The sequence below is a fragment of the Apodemus sylvaticus genome, chromosome 15 (assembly GCF_947179515.1).
Source record: "Apodemus sylvaticus chromosome 15, mApoSyl1.1, whole genome shotgun sequence".
NCBI lineage: Eukaryota > Metazoa > Chordata > Mammalia > Rodentia > Muridae > Apodemus > Apodemus sylvaticus.
Genome location: NC_067486.1, coordinates 62,716,914 through 62,740,240, shown reverse-complemented (window position 1 = coordinate 62,740,240; position 23,327 = coordinate 62,716,914). Strand labels below are relative to the sequence as shown.

Below are 23,327 nucleotides of genomic sequence, written 5' to 3'. Positions count from 1 at the left end.
TTATATGTAAGTACACTCACTGTAGTTGTCTTCTGACTCCACAAGAGGGAGTCAGATCTCATTATGGATGGTTGTGAGCCACCATATGGTTGCTGGGATTTGAACTCAGGACCTTCAGAAGAGTGGCTCTTAACCACTGAGCCATCTCTCCAGCCCATTAGGGAGTCATCTCTGAACATTTCAAAGAAGTAAAAAGGGGAGGACGCCACACAGGTATCTGGGCAGTAGGGATGGCTCTTACCTAAAGGCAAACAAACCCATCCCCATTGCTCACAAGACTAAAATAAGATGGCTGCTGTGAATATGGGACAGGGGGAGAAACAGTACCAAATCTGTTAGACCTAATAAACTCTGCAGGACTGACTTTTCTGCGTATGGAAGTTTGGGAGCATTCTGAAAAGACAACTGCCATGACCTGATGCACTCTCTACTTCTTCACAGTGCTTACCATTACTTTGTTACAGTTACAGGCTTTAAATTCTAGGGTTCATTTAGGAGGATATATGTATCAAAATATTAAGTCAAACTTTGAAATCTCAAAAAAGCCACCTTTTATTCTGTCCAATTTTCAAACTACTTTCCTAATGCAAATGGCTTCATTTTAACTGGATATCGGAAAATAAATGATATCTAACAAACATGACAGCAACAGTTATATATTTCATGATTGTACCTATCAATAAAATAAATTAGCCTATCCCTTAACAACTCATTGTACAGCATGGAAGAAATAAATGTATATATGAAAGGCCAAGATAAGATAGGTTTAGCATTTTTAAAACCAAGGAGATATTAAATATACTGAGGATATACAAAATACAATTCCTACCAGCAAACTGATTATCAAGGAGCTGGCTTTGGTCCTCCCTCAAATGGACATTCAGCTAGCCTACCCATCAAGTCTTCCTAGGTTTTGGAGCTCAGTATAAAGAGAGGATGTAGCATGCCTGGAGGATGAATTAAAAATTGACAACATAAACTACTGTACTTAGATGACTGCCAAAGCTCCCAACACATTTCCTAAATTAGGTCTCAATCAAATTCATCTCAAAATGCAGTAGGCAGGCAGAAAGTCTGAGGTTTTGACATATTTGAAAGACAATAATCAACTGAATATTATGCCAGAATCAAATCCAAAATGCAACTTTCACATGTTAAGTTCTTATCAACATACAAAAATAAATCCTAAACATAGAGTTCTCAAACTGTCAAGATCAAAAGCCAGGTGTGGTCACATATGACTTCAATCTCAATAGGTAGAGGCAGGCCTGGTCTACACAGCAGGTCAGCCAAGGCTACATAATGAGACCCTGTTTCAAACAAACAGGCAGACAAAACAACAAAAGATCAAAAGTAGTAGAGTTGAGGGAGAGGGACTGGTTCAGAGCTTACAAGCAGTTGCTGCTTCTGCAGAGGCTAATTTGGTTGCCAGCTTCCACACCACTAGGTAGCTTAGAACCCCCTTCTGGCTTCCTCAGGTCCTTACTCATGTGCACATACCGCCTCCTACACACGTACACACACACACACACACACACACACACACAAAGAGAGTGAGAGAGAGAGAACTAAAAATAAAGTAAATCATTTAAAAACAGAATTTTAAAATAAAAAATCTAAAGGTTTGCGATATTGCTGTTTACTGTATTCCCATAACTTGTGTGTGTGTGCTTATGTATGTGGTGTACGGACATGTGTGCAGGTACACACGCCCATGCACATGAACCCACATTTACACAAACAGGAGAAAGGGTCACTGGATAGTCTTCTCTATCACAGCTTTATTCCCTTGAGGCGCTATTACTGAACCAAAGTTCCCGGAACTTGGCCCTGTGGTACTGGCTTCAGACATGCAAGACCTGCACCAGCTTTCACACGGGTACCTGGGATTTGAATGCAAGTCCTCACACTGCAGCAAATGTTCTCTCCCATCCCTTTCTTCCTTCCAATCAGTAGCTTTTTGACATAAGTTTCTAATTAATGCCACTTGGACATGATTTCTAAGACTGAGGACTCAGGAATTGAGCAAACAATCCTAGATGTCTTCTGAGTTTGTGTTTTCAGGGAAAGAATGGCAAACACTGATTACAAGACATCTATCTCCTGCTTCAAGCAGTCAGAGAAGAAGACAGGGAAAAGTAACCTGACCTATCTTTAATATGTTAAAGCAAACATTAACATAGTGACAAGTTTCACAAATGCTGGACCCAACTAAATTACTCCTAACTCATCAAAAGAAGTCTATTATTGCTGGCTTTGAGACAAACTCTTACTCTCTAGCCTAGGATGGCCTGGAACTTACTAGTTCAGGCTAGCCTTGAACTTACAACCATCATCCTATCTCGGCCTTCTGAGAGCTGGGGTTACAAGTATGAACCACTATCCTCAGTTACTGTTGGCTATTTTTGAGTTATATAACTAAAGATTTTATTTAGCTAGTAAATAGTAAACACTTCTTCATGCTAATCCTAAAATCGACTATATCTTTTCCGGGGAACCACAGAAAATAAGCTAACTCCCACCCCCCAAAAGGCTACCACACACCTCTCTGATATTTTGTGTAGAGCATCCTAGCAATCTTTACATCCCTAGACTTGTGATATTCCTTTGTAGATCTTCCAACTCCAACAGAATAACATATGCATATGTGGCACCTATATACATATCATTTGATGAGTTAACTGATGAGTTAACAATCTCTAATTGTCCATGTTAAGATCTTATTAAATATATGTATTTCTTTAAGAATTTCTAATTACCCCCATCTCAAAGTTTATTTAAAATGGGTTTTGGTGGTCTCTGGTAATCAGTAATATTACTGTAATAATCAGTAATCAAGGCCTCCAACACATTTCTAATTCTAACATTAGAGAATTTCATTCCACTCACAATAAAACCACAGTGCCACATATACATTTTAGAAGCCACAAAACTACATTCTTTAAGCAATAATCTTACTGGAAAAAATTTAAGCAAAAATAAAACACAATATATACAAAGAAATACAATGGGGTGGGGTGGGGAGGGTAGAAATCAAAAAACTCACATATAGCAGGGAAGCCAGACTATTAACTAGATCTAAAGCACCATAAAAGAACCAAGAATATGGTGCATTAAGGAACCAAGAGACCAAAAATATTCTAGGCTACAATAATAAATATAGGTAATATATAAAAAGGCCAGTGGTTTTGTTGGTGATTTCTTTTTCCTTCTTGAAATTTTTCTCTGAAATTATGGGTGCATATTTTTAAATTAAAATGGAAAACAGAAAGCTATTTCCATTCCATCTAACCCTAACATATAAAAAGAGAATAACACACACTGCTAAACTTAACTCAGAAGTGCCATTAGCTACATCACATGTGGCGGAGAGTGTTAGGATGGAAATACTAAGTCTACTTACACTGTCAGAAAGCTTGCTAAATCTGAAACATGCACTTAGGAACCACAAGATGCTATTCTGCTGATCTGAGGATTTCATGTCATGTCTGTTTTAATTATATAACCTCTCCATATTTCAGGAACAGAAACAGCTATTTTTGTCTGATTAAATTTCTGAAACCCAGAACTGGTGGGCAAAGACTACCAAGGCTTGTCCAACCTGCAGCCCACTAGCCATATGCTAACTATGAATGCAGTCCAAAAAAAAAAATCATAAACTTACTTAAAACATCTTTAGAGTTTTGGGGGTTTTTGTTTTGCTTTTTGTTGTTGTTGGGGGGGGAGGGGAATTGGCAACTGCAGTGCACAGTTCTCAAATATGAACCTATGATGACCAAACTGTGTTGCTAGTTAACTGTTGGTCATATTGAAAGCTACCCCAAATGAAATTTGAAAAAATAATAAAAGGTGGGGGGCTACATATACCAAACATCTACAGTTAGAGCCAGAAAGACCAACGGCAAAGCATAAATGGAGAAAATCTACAAACCTGTAGGAAAAGGAGAGAGGGGTAGAGAAGAACTATATTGGAGTAGGAAACCATTGGCCTCTACATGAATTAACAATAAAATAATCCTGACACTCACTGAATCCACATCCACATGCTCCTGGGGAATTCACTTAGGAGTTCATCCTTTTGTTCACTGGCAAAGAGCTGCCCATACATTTTGAGTTAAGAACTTTTTATTAAAAGTAAAGTAAATGCATTATCAGAATAGACCACAGTTCAACCTAAGAACCTCTGAGGAAGAAACAGAAATGGAAGCTTGTCATGTCCCTCACTTGGCTAGTGAATGACACAGGCCTAAAACAGTGGTTCTCAACCTGTGGCTCACGACCCCACACAGAGGTTGCATCTCAGATATCCTGCAGATCAGAGATTTACATTATGATTCATAACTAGCAAAATCACAGTTATGAAACAGTAACAAAATTTCATGGTTGGTGGTCACCACAATATAAGACTGTATTGAAGAGTCACCGCTTTAGGAAGATTGAGAACCCCTGACCTAGGACTTAGGTAGAGGCTTCAGATCAGGAATTCAAGGTCATCCTCAGATACATAGCAAGTTCAAAGCCAGTCTGGGCTACCTGAGTCCCTTTCTCAAAAAACAAACAAACAAAGCCCTTCGGTTTTATCTATCATTAGACTAGAGACATCATTAACCTCCAGTATCAACTTGAAAAACAGGATAACTTTGAGCTGTGCAGAGGACTGAAAGCTGTGTACAAATTTAAACAGTGCATAAACATTATCAGAATAAGGACATTACACCCAGCTACAGGTACTTCACGGTTCCTCCAGAAGAGAGGTAGAAGAGGTAAAACTAAACAAAACAGGAAGGAGGCAGGGTGTGGGTAAGGGACCAAGAATTTCTAGAGAGGATGTACAGACAAAAGAAGAATAAGAAGATATTAATAGGTTAAGGGTTAAAAAAAAATGCTTATTATCTGTGAATTAGCTAGTAGTAGACTGGGGCCTACTATCAACCAATCAGCACGTCTTACCCTTTGGTAAAGCCCAATAAAAGCCACATTATTATCAGAAGGCAAGTGCATTCAAAACCATGATCTTTAACTGAGTACAGATTGCCAGTTACGCTGAGTCAGGCTGCACGTGAGCAATACGCTACCAACTGAGCTTTAGCACAAGCTGCGGAGTGCTGGCTCTGGATGACACCATCAGCTAAGTGAGTGACTTTTCTGGCTCTCCCGCACCCGCTCTATCAACCTCATACTGAGAATACAGTCTTTGGTCAGACTGACTACAACACACTTACTTCAGCTTCAGAATTCTTTCAGATTAAAATCTTTTTATGCCGTTACCCCACCTCAAGGCCTTGATTCTAATAAACTCTAGCTCTCCATGTAAATCAGGTCAACCTTACCAAAGACAATCTGTTGATTACAACTAGCTCCTCACTCTAACCATGAAGAATTTCTTTGGTATAATTAAACAATGGTTACACCCAGCATGGTAATTAAGATTTTCTTATGGCCAAGGCCTCACAGCCAAGCATAATACTTCATACCTATAAATATTACGGGGCCTGAGGTAAGATTACCAAGAGTTCAAGACCAGCCTAAGTAACATAATTGGCTCTTGGTCATCTTGGGCTATAGGGTAGACTCAGTCTTAAATAAATAAATAAATAAATAAATAAATAAATAAGACTTCTCCTAATTAAGTGTGGGCCTCTGAATGAGGAATGTTCCCCATAGGCTGCTGATGATACTATTTGGGAGGTTAACCTTTAAGAGGTGAAACCTTGCCAGAGAAGGATCTCTCTGGGTCCAGACTTTTGAGAGTTTATAACATCAGTCCGCCAATAGCTAGCTGTCCCAGCTTCATGTAAATGAAGACATATCTCAGCTTGCTGCTCCAACTGCCTGCTACCATGCCTTCTCTACCATCATGGGCACTCCCTCTCGAACTGTCAATCAAAATAAACTTTCCCTTTCATCAGTCAGTTCTGGGCACAGTGTTTTTATCACAGTAACAAAAATAACCAATGAACTAGGCAAGGCAGAGGAGGCGTAATCGTACCATTCTGGAGACTGCGGCAGAAGGATCAATAGGTGTCCAACTATTGAACTCTGAGTTCAAGTGAGTTCCAGTCTGAGCTACACAGAGAGACCATGTCTCAAAAAGCAAAAGGGCAACAACCAAACCAAAACCAAAACCAAAACCACAGCCAAAACCAAAACCAAAACCAAAACTCCCTCTCCTAGATAAAGCAAGGTAACGAGACAAAACTGTTCCAGCAAGTACATGTCAAACTTGTCTTCTGCTTAGTTGAAACTAACCACTTACCCAGCACGTTAATGTTTCTCATGGTAATGCCGTTTAGTCTGTATTTTTGACAAACATCGTTCATAAATTGTATTAATGAAAATTCTTAAAAATAAAGTATCTGATTAAATGAGGGTTCCCTCTCATTTGATCTGGCTAATTCTCATTTAATCTTTCAGGTCTCAACTATTCCGTCTTCTAGAGACCTTCCCTAAACACAGATCACATATCCTAGTTACACACTCTGAACAAAGCACAATATGTGTCCACTAGTAAAACGTTCAAGCATATTATGTTATATGCTTATGAGCTGATCTGCCAGTGACTGGCATAAACAGACACTAACAATTTGCTTAAGAAAGAGGTCACAAGTAAAGTCAGAATAACCACAAAGGGGTAGAGAACTCAATCCACCAGATTAGGCTGCAGAGCCATTGGTGGGAAAACTCCATGGATAAGTACATCTCCTTATGAAGGAAAAAGGCAATACAAAAGACTGTATGCGGATTCGCACTGATCTACTTACTCCTACAAAGTCTACGATTGGCTTACAATTCAGAACAACTGAAATTAAAAGAGTACACATCTTACTCTGATTCATCATCTGGGTAGGTCTCACCTGTCATGGGGTCAAACAGCTGATTAGCTTCTAGGTCAGTGAAAGTGCTGCAGCAGACAGGGCACTTGAAGGAAGCCCGGTTGGTGGAATTTCTCTCATCCGTTTCAATCCTCCTCCTCATGTGGTCCAGCTTGTATTTCACGACGTTGACAAGAGTGCGGTAATTGATGAAGTAGTAGTTATGTCGGGTGGTCTTACCATCGGCAGCAGTCTCCACCCTCATTCTGCATTTGATAAACTTGTCTCCCTTTAAATTATTCAAAACCGATCGAAGTTGCTTCCGGTCAAACTTGAGCAGCTCCAGCATGTCTTCTTCTTTTACACAGGGGTTCCGGATCAAGATGTCCAAGGCCAACACATGCTCAATGCCATAAAAGCCCCGGATGACATACTTGGCTAGCCGCTTCAAGGCTGCTGGAACCTCAGTGAGAACATCTGGGTCTGCCATCTTCAACAGGAAGCTTCAACTTCAACTACATTGGATTGGGGGGGAGGGGATTAGTAGGCATGAGGACACAATTTTAAATCTACAACAGCCTCTTACTGTCATTATTTTTAAAGTGCCAAAAAAGCATTCAAACATCGCTTTATATCTTGAGAAAATGAAGGGAGGGAGATGAAGAAATAAGACACCCTTAAATAGTGGGTCCCTTGAAGAGCATGGCAGAAGCTCATTGCATCTAAGGTCTAGGCCACAGGCCAGAGCTGTCCTCTCGAAGACTCTCACAAGGCACAGCACCTGGACCCCAGTCAGACAAGCTGAGTCTGGGTCGCTGTAGGAGCCTGATCAAATCCTTAAACAAGTTCAAGACATGCTTTACTCCCATAAGGAAAATGGGACGCTTGTGATTAGTAAAAATGTTCCGTGGGCGCCTAAAAAGACTTAACTAGGCTAGCTTTCATGTAACTTCAATATGACCCATATTGAAATTAACCAGCCTATTCACACCAACTACACTTCAGATTTCTGTAAGATATAGGAAAAAATTTAATAGACATCCCACTGAACTATTTCTAAGAACAGTTATATTGTTATTAATATCAGTTTCCACTGAACTTCTAACGTGAACTCTGAAGTAACCAACCCTAACAGATTCAATGCTTCATTCTGTAAGAAATGTTATCTGCAGTATATCCTAAATAACCATTGTACACAAGTATGTTATAAGGTCATATCTACAATAAAGGAAAAATAAAAAGCTGGTTACAACATATATTTTGAACTACAATCCCAGGCAAAGCATTATAGACACAGCACTGTAGTACTGTGCATACACACAGAGGTAACAAGGCAACACCTGGATTTACTAGTCTAAACTTGGCAACCCTCGACAGAGCCTTTGTCACCTTAGATATTTAAGTACATCTGGGTTCACTGCCACATCAGAATCCCAGCACAGTACCAGATACATTTTGATCTCCTTTCCAATTTTTGTCTGCACAATGCACTAAGAACCATATTTTGCTTCTTGCATGCTCAGCAGCTGACAGAATAGAACATAATGGCTTCAGAAACACGCAAGAGACCAAAGGACAGGCGAATGCCAGCATAACCTCTTGTTTTCTGCACCACTTTCCATTGCTTTACTCTCCTCTGTCACCCCCTCAGACAGACAGTGTGGTTCTCAACCCTGACTGTAAAGCAATCATCTAGGCAGCATTTTTAAGCATACTAACATTGGGCCCCATTCTCAAGAGTCTGTTTCAGTTTCTATAGAAGAGCCAGATTAGGAATGCTGCTACTTTTAAAATCTCTTTAGATACTCTAATGTGCGACAAGTCCCTGATCACTCCTCCAATCTGTCTCATGGCCATGACCACTTGTATCCTTTGAATGAACATGCTACACGGACAGGATCCAGTACTTGTTCAGCCTGTTTCCTCTGCCTGATACTCCTCTGGGTGTCCTGAAAATTAGTACAAAGGAACATTATCAAGACTCTTCCAGCCAATAGTCTGAAGCTTGGAAATCCCAGGTCAGTTTCTTAGTGTCAGCCCCAGAAAATCCACAGCCTCAGTTTCTTCATAAATAAAATAATTAAAGAGTCTTTCTCACACAGCTAATGTATGAAGTAAATCAGATAATTAACATAACACACTCTGCTTCCAGGCTGGCATGAGTTCAAATGAAGTACTGGCATTACTCCCCCATCTAACTGATGATTATCAGCAGATATGAAAGTGGTGGCTCGCTGGGCGGCGGTGGTGGCACACGCCTGTAATCCCAGCACTCTGGGAAGCAGAGGCAGGCGGATTTCTGAGTTCGAGACCAGCCTGGTCTACAGAGTGAGTTCCAGGACAGCCAGCACTACACAGAGAAACCCTGTCTCGGAAAAACTAAATCCAAAAAACCAAAAACAAACAAACAAAAAAAAACAATAAAGTGGTGGCTCTGTGGTTGTTTCAGGAGCCATAGGCATAAAACCTTGACTTAGGAAGAAAGGGGGGATTGCAAGGACAAGGAAAATGAAATTTGTTACAGAAACAAAATTGAAAAGTTCCAACAATATACTGAGGAGGGAAAAAAACATCACAAGTGCCTGTGTTGAGCCACTGTGAAGAGGAAAGTGACGAGAAACAGAAAACATCTTCAGAGGACTAACTCTTATAGACCGGAGCAAGGCCAGCCACTTTCAGAAGCCTGTCTTTGATGAAATGTCATATTCCTTTAAAGAGTCACACAGGTAGCTACAGAAACTGGAACTCAAATCTCTCAATGTTAGATCCTCCTTCCTGACCAGGGCTTTAGCTCCTCCACCACATCCCTGTCAAGATGAATCAAGAGTCTTCAACCTCTAGGCTTCTCAAAGCTCCTTATATCAAGTTCTAAAACTGACAGCCCATAGGGAATGTCTTCAATATATTATTAATTGTCAACATTTAAAACTCTTGGGCGCCTATAAATCCCAACTTCCCACTCCTCTTGCAGATTGGAAGTAAATGACAGAAGTGAGCCCATGTTCCTCTCTCTACATTAGCTAGTCTCTACGGCAGGTGACACTTCGGAAAGAAACTTCTCTGCCTATGGAGACTTCGTGGTGCCATAGCTAGTGGTCTTCTTTATCTTCTCTTCACAGTAATCAGGCATCTAGCAACTTCACCTTACCCAGTCTAGACCTAGATCCTAACTGTAAAAACATTTAAGGACTACTGTGCCCCTGGTGTGGAACTGGGACAATCAAAAGTTCAAATCACTCTGCTTTTAGTACAGCCATCCTCATATCCACTCACGGGTTCCCTCCGCCCTCAAAGCTAAGCCCAAACCTTTCTCCAACTGTCCTTAGGCTCTGAGTAATGTTTCCTGGGCTTCCCAAATCCCCAACAGTGGCATCTAACGCTCTCGCTCACATTTCCTCAGAATTTGTACAGTTTCGTCCTCTAAGACCTGGGACTTCATCTTGTTCATCAATGCTAGCGCCTGGCATATGCCACTCGGATACTTAAATCGAACTTTCAATACATCCTCTAGGCTCGTGTTCTTGTAGCCATCCTGCCAGCTTCCACACAAATCACTTGTTTCACACCTGCATCCCAATGAGAGCTATAAGGCATACCTTTTTTTTTTCTTTTTTAATTTAACTTGTAATTGCATTAAGCAAGGAGTTACTAGTTTAAACTTGGGATTTTTGAAAAAAAAATATGCTGGATGAAAAGTAAGTAATAAAAAAAAAAGTGGGTGCGGGAAGCCCTTTTAGTTGGACTATTTTCAAATACTACTTCCCAAGATCCAGAAGAACGTGGATACTACAGAGCCTCTACAGTTTTCTGTTACTATATTTTACGAACTCTCCATCCCTTCGTCCTTTAAGGGGCCCACGACGGAGACAGCTCCGGGCCGAGGCGGCCTCCATCAGCTGTGCTCAGACGTGTCCAGACCCCGAGACCCCGCAGTCCCTCACAGGCGCACAGGGGCTTCCCCGGGCCACACTCGACGCCGCCAAGCCCGTCCTACCCGAGGTCGCACATGGGCCGCTCCGGGGCAGTGGTTCTTTGGAAGACTAAGAAGAGGACCAAAGAAGAGGTGGCCGAGGAGAGGGGTCTAGATAAGGAGGGGGACGGATAGGAGAAACCATGAAATGCCACGCCGGGTAAGAAACCGGGAACAAGGACCGGGGAACGAGGTTTACCCAAGTGGATGCTCGAACACTCCCACTACAGCCGCCCTCGGCACCTCAACTACCGGCTTCAGCCAGCACAAGCCACAGAGACAAGGACGAACGCCTAATTCCTGCGACCAGTTTGGAAACCGCCCGTTAATCCGCACCGCGAAGCTTTCGATCAGTCACGCTCTGACCAGCCAATGAGATGATTTGTCCTGCCCACAAACCCTGCTCTGATTGGTGAAAATCCAGGAACGGGCGTCAACCTCAAGGAAATCGTGGCAAGATGGCGTCCCTGGATCGGGTGAAGGTTCTGGTGTTGGGAGACTCAGGTGAGCCGTTTGACCCACGTCTGGGACTACCAACACGCCCGAGCTTCCAGATACCCCTCACTCTTCGCTGTTTTACCCCCTAGCTTCCTAGCGCTTGGGTCCACGGCTGAAATGCCTTTCAAGACCTTAAAACTACACTTCCCAGAGGACTTTGCTCCTTTTGTCGACGTGGTGGCGTGGCGGGAGGTGGGGGGCGCAGAATCAAGGAGTGGAAAAGGGACTAATTCCACTCACTCCTAGTGACCCTCTAGGAAAGATTTTGCTTCCTGTCCCCACAACTCTAGGTTATGCTGGCCTACATATTTTGGTTCCAGAGGGGGAAGTGCTCCTACCAGGAGCCACAACAAACATTCCAGCTCTTCCACCGCTAGCTTTGTTGCTAGGGTGTGGGGTAAATCGTGGTCTCGTTAAGTCGTCCCGACTAAAAGTAGAACTGGCGCTGTATATCAGGCTGGCCTAGAACTCACTATATAAACAAGGCAGGTCTAAAATGAATAGAGTGGCCTCTGCCACTGTATTAGTCAGTGTTCTCTGGAGTCACAGAACTAATGGGTAGTCTCTATGTAGTAAGGGAATTTGTTGATGACTTAACACTCTATAGTCCAACTCCCCAACAATGGTCAGCAGCAGCAGTGAATGGAATCCAAGGATCTAGCAGTTGCTCAGTCCCACAAGGCAAGCAGGCGAAGAAGAATCTTATTCCAATGCCCTTATGTAGGTCTCCAGCAGAAGGTGTGGCCCAGATTAAAGGCTTGTGCCACTAAACCTGGATCTAAGATTTGATTTGTCCCAGATGACCTTGAACTCAGAGATCTCCTTGCCTTAGTCTCCTGGGATTCATAGCCACTGTGCCTCAAGATCCAGGTCCGAAACTTGTATCTCCCAGCTTCAAGATTAGGATCACGGGTGAGCCTTCCAGTTCTAGATTGTAGTTCATTCCAGATATAGTCAAGTTGACAACCAGGAATAGCCACTACAGCCACCAACTTCCTTTTTTAAGACTGGTTCTCCCCTTGGTCTGGAGCCCCTAGGCTGCCGCTGTCAGGCCCGCAAACGTCAGGGATGCCTCTCTCTGCCTGCCCAGCACTGACCTTACTGAAGCGTCTCTATGCCTGGCTGCTGTGTGTCAGCTCTGTGGACACAACTCGGGTCCTCATGAATGTAGGGCAAGCACTGATCCCCACGCTGTTCTTTTGTTTTTAAGTACACTTTGTATATGATCACCGTAACAACATGGTAATAGAAAAACGTCATATGGCTGGCAATAGTGGTCTAAGGTGAGGTTGTTTTTTGATACTTTCTCACTTGTTGGTAATAGAGTTTTTATAATAAGTAGATATGAATGATAGGTCCATATATGATATGACACACAAAGAGATTTCCTAAGTTTTTGATACCGTTAACAACAGCCAGTTAAATGAATGAGTCACTCCACACCATTAAGTAAAAACTTGTATACATGTAAATAGAAGACTCATCCCTTTCCTCCCCACCTAGCTCTTGAAGCGGTGCCCTTTAGTGTTAATGAAAAGATTGCCTGAACCCAAGAGATCTAAAAGGTAAAGCCCTGTTTCAAAATTAAAGGGCATGATGAAACACAGAGTAGGATTATCATCATCATCATTCGGAGGATAAGTCTGGGACCATGTGGCTAGCTGCTTTCCTAAGACCTCTATGTAGGCACTGAAGTCCTTTGAGTATGGCACCATGGTATCATGGTTCTTGTCACTGAAAGTATTCAAGCAATTTAGGAGCTGTTTCCTGGCTTAGAAGAGGTAGTATGAATGTCCCATTTGGGGTTGCATGTTCAGCTGACTAGAGACCTTGTATCTTCACAGGTGTTGGGAAGTCTTCACTCGTCCATCTTCTGTGCCATAATCAAGTGTTAGGAAATCCGTCGTGGACTGTGGGCTGCTCAGTGGATATCAGAGTACGTGTTCTTACTTAGTTTTTCCTCATACTAAGCATAAGTCCTTCAAATCCGGTGATTAAATTATAGGACTTAATTAAAATTAACACTAATAAGGGATTGATTTAGCTCCTAGTGTGTGTCTGTCCTGTCACTCCTTTTTTCATCTTTATTACACCATGAGATACAAATACAAACTCAGTCATCGAGGAGTAAACAACAACCAAGTTTGTTCAGCTCATGAGAAGCTAAACTCATGAGCCCAGTTGTCTGATTGCATGGGCTTTCATTTTAATCACTAGATTTTAAGTGATAATGTTAATATCCTCCATAAATAAGAAAGCTAATATCTTCCATAAATGATTCTGCCCAAACCTCCAGGACTGCAGACTTGGGCCTAGTCATGCCGTGTAAAGGCAAAAGGTACTTGGTACAGTTTCCACTAAATTAATGTCTAATAATGTCTAATTCTGGGCAAGTCTGTCATCTGTTGGCATGTCTTCTTACCACTGAATTAAGAACAAATTCAGGGCCTTGTTAAAACAACTCACCAGGTCAACACCCTTGCCATCAAAGCTAAGGACCCAAGCTCGATTCCCACCAATTCACATGATGGAAGCAAAGAACTGACTCCAGCAAGTTGACCTCTGGCCTCCCCATGCACATGCACTCCCACAAACATACACACAGGAAACAAAGAAAATGGGAACAAATTAAAAAATGATAGTTGTATTAATAGCTGTTTTCCTTTGTTCTTTGATGCTGGGTGGTGTAGACTCTGACATGTTGGCTAAATTTTTTCTATTCAATTAGTTATTCCCTCTTAGGGGAATTTTCACCAGCTGCTTTTAGAGATTTTTATTTTATTTATTTATTTATTTATTTATTTATTTATTTATTTATTTTTGTGTGTGTACTGTTTTGCAATAATGCTAACATAATCTATGTCTTAGTCTATATCAGTCTTCTACTCAGAAGTCCTGCTCATATCTTCATTCCTCAGAGGATGCCCTCTCGTGTGTGTATGTGTGTGTGTGTGTGTGTGTGTGTGTGTGTGTGTGTGTGTGTGTATATGTGTCTGTCTGTCTGTCTGTCTGTCTGTCTGTCTTCATTCCCTCCCCACATTCCTATTGACTTTCTAGTGGATTTGTTGTTTTTAATTTTTGAACTCCATCCCCATATATATTTTTTTTTTCATTTTTTTCTCACTGCCTTCTGGAATATGCGTTCATACCTGCCTTCCAGTTGACAAAACATCTCTCAACCGTGCTTAATATAATGTTAATATATACACTTTGTTTAAGTAATATAAATTAAATTCAATAACAACTTTCTATCAATATTCAAGTTTTTCAAAATCTCACTTTCATTGTGGATTTCATTTTTAATTAACTTATTTTTTAGTCATTTTGTAGTTCCTTTTGGATTGTAGTTTGTTTTTTTTTTTTTTAGGGAGAAGTAACTATGCTATTTGTTATATATGTTATTCTACTTTATACAAAAATACATTTTGTATGATTTGTAATTCTTGGAAAATGTTCTATCCTTTATAGATGTTTTTGTGTGCATCCATGTTTACCCAAATGCATGTCTGTGTACCACATGTGTGCAGTGCCTACAGAGGCCAGAAGATGTTAGATCCCCTGGGACTGAAATTCCCATAGAGCTGCCATATGTGAATTCTAGGAAGAGAACCCAGGTCCTCTGAAAGAATAGCTGGTGCTCTTAACCAGTAGCCATCTTTCCAGTTCTGTTTCTGGTTTTTCTAAAAACAAAAACCAAAAGAACCCCATGCCTCTTTACAGAAGGAAGTATGCTCTTTTGTGCAAGGATCCTTGATTTGTTTGTCTTTGTAACTGCCAGAGCCCTAACAATTTCAGTGGCACTCAGAATTTCTGTCTCAGCTTTCCTGTGGCATCTGAGTGTCCTGGCCTCCCACCTCCCAGCCTGAGGCTTCCATTTCATGCATATCTTTTATCAGTATGCATAGCCACCTCTCACACACACCCCCACACACAGTCCCTGACGAGAATCCCTCCTCTAGGACAGTTCTTATAGCCTCCTCCTCCCCTGACTGAGGAGCTCATCAAGGGTTCCCATTTCAAGATGGACATGGCAGTGGGATCCTTATCACTCACCCACGCATCCTTAAAAGCTGGAAATGAGTCTGCTATTCCTGGACAGCGGTGAGACTCCAAGCACTTGCTTGAAGCTGTCTGTATCCATGTCCTCTCCATAATGTTTCTTCATTTCCAGCATCTAGACATTTCCCTTCCTTTCCTTCTCTCACTAGATTATGTTCTCTCTCTCTCCCTCTCGCCTTCCTCCCTCTCAAATATTTTTATTGGAGTCGAAATGCACTATATCATTTTAGCTTTCTATGTTCTTACAGTCTCGGCTATGCAAGAAAACTAGGTTCTAAGCAATGAATTCAAATGCAGTTTTGTTTAGGTTTGAGAGGGGTTCTGACAACACTTTCTTTAGACTTTACTAACTCCCTTACTGTGAAAGATCACAGCACGTTAAAAAGAAACTTAGATCCTGGATCAATTGCCTTTCTACTTAAAGAGTTATCTTAAACTAATCAATATACCACCTGAGGCATACTTATATCGTTTATAAGAGAGAAAAAAATTACATCATACCTTGCTTTGGCATAGTTTTCTGCCCTTCCTTTTATCCTAGCCCACCCTTCATTCCTGTTCCCACCCAGAGCCAAGTAGGTTTATGAGATCGCCTTTTGCCTTGTGCACTTTGACCGTGTCTTACTAAAGTGGCTAAGATCAATACATTTTAGAATAGGTATGCCTGTAAGAACTATCTGTATTTCATTCCCAATCCCAGGGGAAGTTTTCAGTATACCACATTAAGCACAGAGTCTATATAGAATTTATATTTGTTTGTGGTGTTAGGGATTTGTAAATACCAAAAAGCATCTTACCACTGAATTATATCCTAGATCAGATGTAGAATTTCTTGTACATATATATTATTTTAAAACTTTACTGTACTAATTTATTGATGAGAGTTTGTATCCTAAATGGTCATTGAATTTTATTTATTCTGTCTTCATAATAATTATTTTCCTGCTTTACTCTGTTTCTTGATTTTATACATTAAACACACCTTGCCATTCTATACTAAATCCAAGCTTTCTCACTCTCTGTCTGTCTGTCTGCCTGTCTGTCTCTATGTGTGCATGTGTCTCTCTGTGTATCTCTTGGATTCTTTTATACACTTATTTGTACTTGTCTAGGGTGTTGTGCCTGTATTTTATAGCTATGTAGCACGTGTTCCAGTGCCTTCAGAGGCCAGAAGAGGGCAAAGGACCCTTAAGAACTGGAGTTACAGCCTTGCTTTCGTTGTCTCTGTGGGTACTGAGAACGGAGCCCAGATGCTTGGGAGAGCAGCCAGTGAGCTCTAACCCCTGAGCCATCTCTCCAGCCCTGACCTCTCCAAGCTGATCTTGACATATTAGTCTAGAACAGTTTTCTAGTATCTAGAACCCATTATCTAGGGTATGTTTCAGATATTTGCACCTAAATTCATGAGAAGTATTAGCCTATTACTTGACTTTTTCTAATTTCTTATGGGACTTTGATACTGTGCTAACCTGTTCTTCCGAAGAGCTTTATAAGATTGATGTTGTTTATCATTTGAATTTACATGTGAAACTAACTGAACCAGTGATATTCTACGTGGGAAGTTTTTAAGTTCAATAAAGAAAACAAAATGATTGCATTTCTTCCCTTATCAATTTTGGAGATTTGTGTTTGAAAAAGAATTTGTTCATATCAAGAATTGCTAAACATTGTTTCTCTGCCTTAGTTGCTTCCAATGATACAATTCAACAATACACTCACTACTGCAAATCATCTAAAATCTGTAGGAGAGTTAGTATCTATAGTATAGATGATTTTCTCTTTTTCTTTCTTTCTTTCTTTCTTTTTTTATTCTCATATAAGTAATTGATAGCTTTGCTTTTAAAATGTGTATTTATGCGTGGGGCATACGTAGCATGGCACACATGTGGAGGGCAGTGTTTTCTTCTTCCACCATGTGGGATCTGGGAATGGAACTCAGGTTCTTGGAGTTAGAGGCAAGCCAACCTGAGTTTTATTTTCTTGATCAGTTTGCCATGGTCTAGCAAAGACACATTTCAGTTTTGTTGTTTTCTTTATATGCTCTGTGTTTTTTAGGGATATATTGCACATGTGTGTAGGTGCGTATGCAAGGGGGTGTGGGAAAAATGGGAACTCGCGTGGAAGCCAGAAGTTAACCTTGAGTGTCATTCCTCAGGAACTATCTATCATCTTGTCTTTTGAGATAGGGTCTCTCATTGGCCTTAGGGTCTCTCACTGGCCTGGAGCTCACCAAGCGGGCTAGGCTGTCTGGCCAGCAACCCCCAGGAGTCAGTCTCTGCCCATCCTACTTTGGGATTATGAGCGCATGCAACCAATCCCAGCTTTGAAAACAGGGGTGCTGGGAGAGAGAACTCAGGCCCTCACGCCTGCCCGTCAGGACTTCAGCTGTGCAGTCTCTCCATCCCTAGGTTTGTTTTGAGTTTCACGGTAGAGCCCATACCTCTTTAGATTTAATTTACTCTCTTTTCAAGCTCCTCCTTGAAATGAGTAGTTGCTGCATTGATTTCTTTCACGCTTCTTACAGAGCTCAGAGGCACCAAACGTCTGTCTAAACACAGTGTTAGCTGCTTCGTTATCATTCAATTCAAAATATTGCCCAATTTCCATTGTGATTTCTCCTTTGGCTCCTTTGTTATTTGAAATGTGCTTCCTAATTTCCAAACATTTGATAGTGTTGATGATCTTGTAATTGCTGGTTTCTAGTTTACATTCATGTGCTCAGAGAATATCTACTATATAATCCCATCCTTTAAAGTTGACTGGTATTTCCTTATGTCTTGTTTTAGGGTTGGTTTTGTTCATTATTTGTTAAGTAGCTCATCTCTAAGTCAGAAACAAAGCACACATGTGTGCTCTGTCATTACTATGTGCAGGGTTCTGTCTATTACATCAAGCTTAGTAAGCACTTTAATTATCTCTACTGCATTGTTTTTTCTTATCTGTTGCATCATTAATAAGGCCATTAATAAGGAATAAATGTTAAAATATTTCACTATTTATGTCAATTTGTCTTTCGATGTTGTTTAATTCTGCCTGTTTTGATATTATATACACACTTGAGAGTTTTTAATTTTTTTTCTTTTTTTTCTTTTAGAGACAGGGTTTTTAATTCTTTTTAATTGGACTGTTTATTCACATTTCAAATGTTATCCCCTCCAGAAACCCCCTATCCCATCTCCCCTCCCCCTGCTTTTATGAGCGTGCTCCCCCACCTTCCCGCCCTGGCATTCCCCTACACTGAGGCATCACCGAGCCTTCACAAGACCAAAGACCTCTCCTCCCACTGATACTAGATAAGGCCATCCTCTGCTACATATGTAACTGGAGCCATGGGTCCCTCCATGTGTACTCTTTGGTTGGTCCCTGGGAGCTCAGGTTGATTGATATTATTGCTCTTCCTATGAGGTTGCAAACCCCTTCAGCTCCTTCAGTCCTTTCTCTAACTCTCCCATTGGGGACCCTGTGCACAGCCCAATGGTTGCCTGTTAGCCTCCGCCTCTGATTTGTCAGGCTCTGACAGAGCCTCACAGCAGACAGCTATATCAGGCTCCTGTCAGCAAGCACTTCTTGGCATCCTCAATAGTGTCTTGGTTTGGTGACTGTATATGGGATGAATCCCCAGGTTGGGCAGTGTCTGGATGGCCTTTCCTTCAGTCTCTGCTCTACACTTTGTCCCTGTATTTCCTCCCATGAGTATTTTGACCCCTTCTAAGAAGGACTGAAGCCAGGCGGTGGTAGCACACGCCTGTAATCCCAGCACTCTGGGAAGCAGAGGCAAGTGGATTTCTGAGTTCGAGGCCAGCCTGGTCTACAGAGTGAGTTCCAGGACAGCCGGGCTATACAAAGAAACCCTGTCTCAAAATAAATAAATAAATAAATAAAAAATAAGAAGGACTGAAGCATACATATTTTGGTCTTCCTTCTTGAGCTTCGTGTAGTCTGTGAATTGTATCTTGGGTAGTCTGAGCTTTTGGGCTAATATCTACTTATCAGCAAGTGCATACCATGTGTGTTCTTTTGTGATTGGATTACCTCACTCAGGGTGATATTTTTTAGTTCCATCCATTTGCCTAAGAATTTCATGAATTCATTGTTTTTAATAGCTGGGTAGTACTTCATTGTGTAAATGTACCACATGTTCTGTAATCATGCCTCTGTTGAAGGACATCTGAGTTATTTCCAGCTTCTTGCTATTATAAATAAGGCTGCTATGAACATAGTAGAGCATGTTTCCTTATTATATGTTGGAACATCTTTTGGGTATATGCCCAGAAGTGGTATAGCTGGATCCTCAGGTAGTACTATGTCTAATTTTCTGAGGAACTACCAGACCGGTTTCCAGAGTGCTTGTAACAGTTTGCAGTCCCATCAACAATGGAGAAGTGTTCCTCTTTCTCCAAATCATCATCAACATCTGCTGTCACCTGAGGTTTTGGTATTTTTGTAATTTTTTTGACATTTTTTAAAGTCATCAAAATAATTTTATAATAGTTAAATGCCTCTTAAATATACATGATATCTTCTGAAGCTAAAAGTAATATGCACTCAACAAGTTTTTAAAATTTATTTGGAACATTAAACATGATAGAAGTAGGGGGAAAAAAACTCTTATGAAGTCCTCTATGAAAAGAAATCGTGAAAAGTTCCTGATTAGACAGAAACTGTTCCATCTCAAAGGGAAAATATACAGCGAAACTGTGGCTTCATAGAATGACTTGGGTAGTGTTCCTTCTGTTTCTATTTTGTGGACTAGTTTGAAGAGTATTAGGTCTGAGAGAATTCTACATTAAACTCATCTGGTCCTGGGATCTTCTTGGTTAGGAGACTTTTAATGACTGCTTCGAATTCTTTAGGGGTTATGAGGCTGTTTAGATGGCTTATCTGATCCTAATTTAACTTATGTATTTAGTATCTGTCTAGAAAATTGTGCATTTCATGCAGATTTTCCAGTTTTGTTGAGTATAGGCTTTTGTAGTAGGATCTGATGATTTTTGAATTTCCTCAGTTTCTGTTGTTATCCCTCCCTTTTCATTTCTGATTTTGTCAATTTGGATACTGTCTCTGTGCCCTCTGGTTAGTCTGGCTAAAGGTTTATCTATCTTGTTGGGTTTTCTCAAAGAACTAGCTCCTGGTTTTGTTGATTCTTTGTATAGTTCTTTTTGTTTCTACTTGGTTGATTTCAGCCCCGAGTTTGATTATTTCCTGCCATCTATTCCTTTTGGGTATATTTGCTTCTTTTTATTCTAGAGCTTTCAGGTGTGCTGTTAAGTTGCTAGTGTACGCTCTCTCCAGTTTTCTTTTTGGAGGCACTCAGGGCTATGAGTTTTCCTCTTAGCACTGCTTCATTGTGTCCCATAAGGGTATGTTGTGCCTTCATTTTCATTAAATTATAAAGTCTTTAATTTTTTTCTTTATTTCATCCTTGACCAAGTTATCATTGAATAGTTCCGCTTCTATGTGTATGAGGGCTTGGGGGCGGGGGGAAGGTTGTTGCTATTGAAAACCAGCCTTCGTCCATGGTGATCTGATAGAAGGCATGGGATTATTTCAGTCTTCTTGTATCTGTTGAGGCCTGTTTTGTAACCTATTGTATGGTCAATTTTGGAAAAGATACCATGAGGTGCTGCGAAGAAGGTATATATTTTTTTTGTTTTGTTTTAGGATGAAATGTTCTATAGATATCTGTTAAATCCATTTGGTCTGTAACTTCTGTTAGTTTCACTGTATCTCTGTTTAGTTTGTGTTTCCATGATCTGTCCATTAATGAGAGTGGACTGTTAAAGAAGTCTCCCACTGTTATTGTGTGAGGTGCAATGTGTGCTTTGAGCTTTAGTAAAATTTCTTTTACGAATGTCGTTGGCCTTGCATTTGGAGCATAGATGTTCAGAATTGAGAGTTCTTCTTGGTAGATTTTTCCTTTGATGAGTATGAAGTGCCCTTCCTTATCTTTTTGATAAGTTTTGGTTGAAAGTCGATTTTATTTGATATTAGAATGGCTACTCCAGCTTGTTTCTTGGGACCATTTGCTTGAAAAATTGTTTTCCAACCCTTTACTCTGAGGTGGTATCTGTCTTTGACACTGAGGTGCATTTCTTGTATGAAAATGCTGGGTCCTCTTTACATATCCAGTCTGTTAGTCTGTGCCTTTTTATTGGGGAATTGAGTCCACTGATGTTAAGAGACATTAAGGAATAATGATTATTATTCCCTGTTATTTTTAATGTTACTTTTATGTTTGTGTGGCTATCTTCTTTTGGGTCTGTTGAAAGATTACTTTCTTACTTTTTCTAGGGTGCAGTTTCCCTCCTTGTGTTGCCATTTTCTACCTGTTATCCTTTGTAGTGCTGGATTTGTGGAAAGATATTATGTAAATATGTTTTTGTTATGGAATATCTTGGTTCCTCTGTCTATGGAAATTGAGAGTTTTGCTGGGTATAGTGGGCTGGCATTTGTGTTCACTTAGGATCTGTATAACATCTGCCTAGGATCTTCTAGCTTTCATAGTCTCTAGTGAGAAATCTGGTGTAATTCTGATAGGTCTGCCTTTATATGTTACTTGACCTTTTTCTCTTACTGCTTTTAATATTCTTTCTTTGTTTCGTGCATTTAGTGTTTTGACTATTATGTGACAGGAGGAATTTCTTTTCTGCTCCAATCTATTTGGGGCTCTGTAGGCCTCTTGTATACATGTTTATGGGCATCTCTTTCTTTAGGTTAGGGAAGTTTTCTTCTATAATTTTGTTGACGATATTTACTGGCCCTTTAAGTTGAGAATCTTCACTCTCTTCTATACCTATTATCCTTAGATATAGAAGATATCTCATTGTATCCTGGATTTCTTGGATGTTTTGGGTTTTTTGCATTTTGCATTTTCTTTGGCTGTTGTGTCAATGTTTCCTATGGTATCTTCTGCACCTGAGATTCTTTCTTCTGTCTCTTGTATTCTCTTGATGATGTTTGCATCTATGACTCTTGATCTCTTTCTTAGATTTTCTATCTCCAGGGTTGTTTCCCTTTGTGATTTCTTTATTGTTTCTGTTTCCATTTTTAGATCCTGGATGCTTTTATTTAATTCCTTCCCCTGTTTGTTTGTGTTTTCCTGTAATTCTTTAAGGGATTTTTGTGTTTCCTCTTTAAGGGCGTCTAGCTGTTTACCTGTGCTCTCCTGTATTTCTTTAAGGGAATTATTTATGTCCTTCTTAATGCCCTCTATCATCATCATGAAATGTGACTTTAAATCAGAGTCTTGATTTTCTGGTGTGTTGAGGTATCCAGGGCTCACTGTGATGGGAGAACTGGGTTCTGATGATACCAAGTAGCTTTGGGTTCTGTTGCTTATGTTCTTGTCCTTGTCTCTCTCCATCTGGTTATCTCTGTTGTTAGCTGGTCTTGTTGTTTCTAACTGTGGCTTGTCCTTCCTGCAAGCCTTTGTGTGAATACTCCTGGGAGACCAGTTCTCTCTAGAAGGAATTTGGGTTTGGAGAGCTATGGCACAGAGTCAGCTCTGGGGTGCAGATGGAAACCGGAAGGATCCTGTCCCTGGATTTTCCTTGGTTCCTGTGTCCTGATGGCTCTGGATGGATCCCTCTTGGCCAGGAATTTGAGCAGAAGTAATGGTTTTACCTGTGCTCAGAGTTGTGTTGGCACTCCTAGGAGACCAGCTCTCTCCAATGGTATTTGCCACGCTGGTATTTGTGCTGTGGCACAGGATCAGCTCACAGAGCAAATGGAAATGGGAAGGACCTATCACCTGAGTGTTTTATCTTAGCCATTCTGACCTTGTAAGGTGGAATCTCAGGGTTGTTTTGATTTTCATTTCCCTAATGACAAAGGATGTTGAACATTTCTTTAGGTGCTTTTCAGCCATTCAATATTCTTCAGTTGAGAATATTTCTTTAGTTCTGTAACCCATCTTTAATAACATTATTTGATTGTCTGGAGTCTAACTTCTTTTTATATATTGGATGTTAGCCCTCTATCAAACGTAG

General features: G+C 40.6%; 3 protein-coding genes across 4 annotated transcripts in view; 1 reads left to right on the top strand and 2 right to left on the bottom strand.

Moving 5' to 3' along the window:
* Positions 1–11,125, bottom strand: part of Gtf2e1 (general transcription factor IIE subunit 1) — a 28,953-nt gene extending 17,828 nt beyond the window's left edge. The window contains exons 1-2 of one of the 2 annotated variants that reach the window (XM_052158376.1): positions 10,982–11,125; positions 6,855–7,327 (exon numbers count right to left, since the gene is read on the bottom strand). In XM_052158376.1, the coding sequence (XP_052014336.1) occupies positions 6,855–7,302 (448 nt within the window). In that variant the 5' untranslated portion in view covers positions 7,303–7,327; positions 10,982–11,125. The other variant, XM_052158377.1, reaches the window with a different exon arrangement.
* Positions 1–23,327, bottom strand: part of Eaf2 (ELL associated factor 2) — a 1,192,577-nt gene that overhangs the window by 1,047,735 nt on the left and 121,515 nt on the right. The window lies entirely within an intron of this gene.
* The window catches only part of Rabl3 (RAB, member of RAS oncogene family like 3), a 37,896-nt gene continuing 25,789 nt past the window's right edge, over positions 11,221–23,327 (top strand). The window contains exons 1-2 of the mRNA XM_052158389.1: positions 11,221–11,286; positions 13,125–13,216. Of these exons, the coding sequence (XP_052014349.1) occupies positions 11,241–11,286; positions 13,125–13,216 (138 nt within the window). The 5' untranslated portion in view covers positions 11,221–11,240. The remainder of the gene's footprint in view (positions 11,287–13,124; positions 13,217–23,327) is intronic.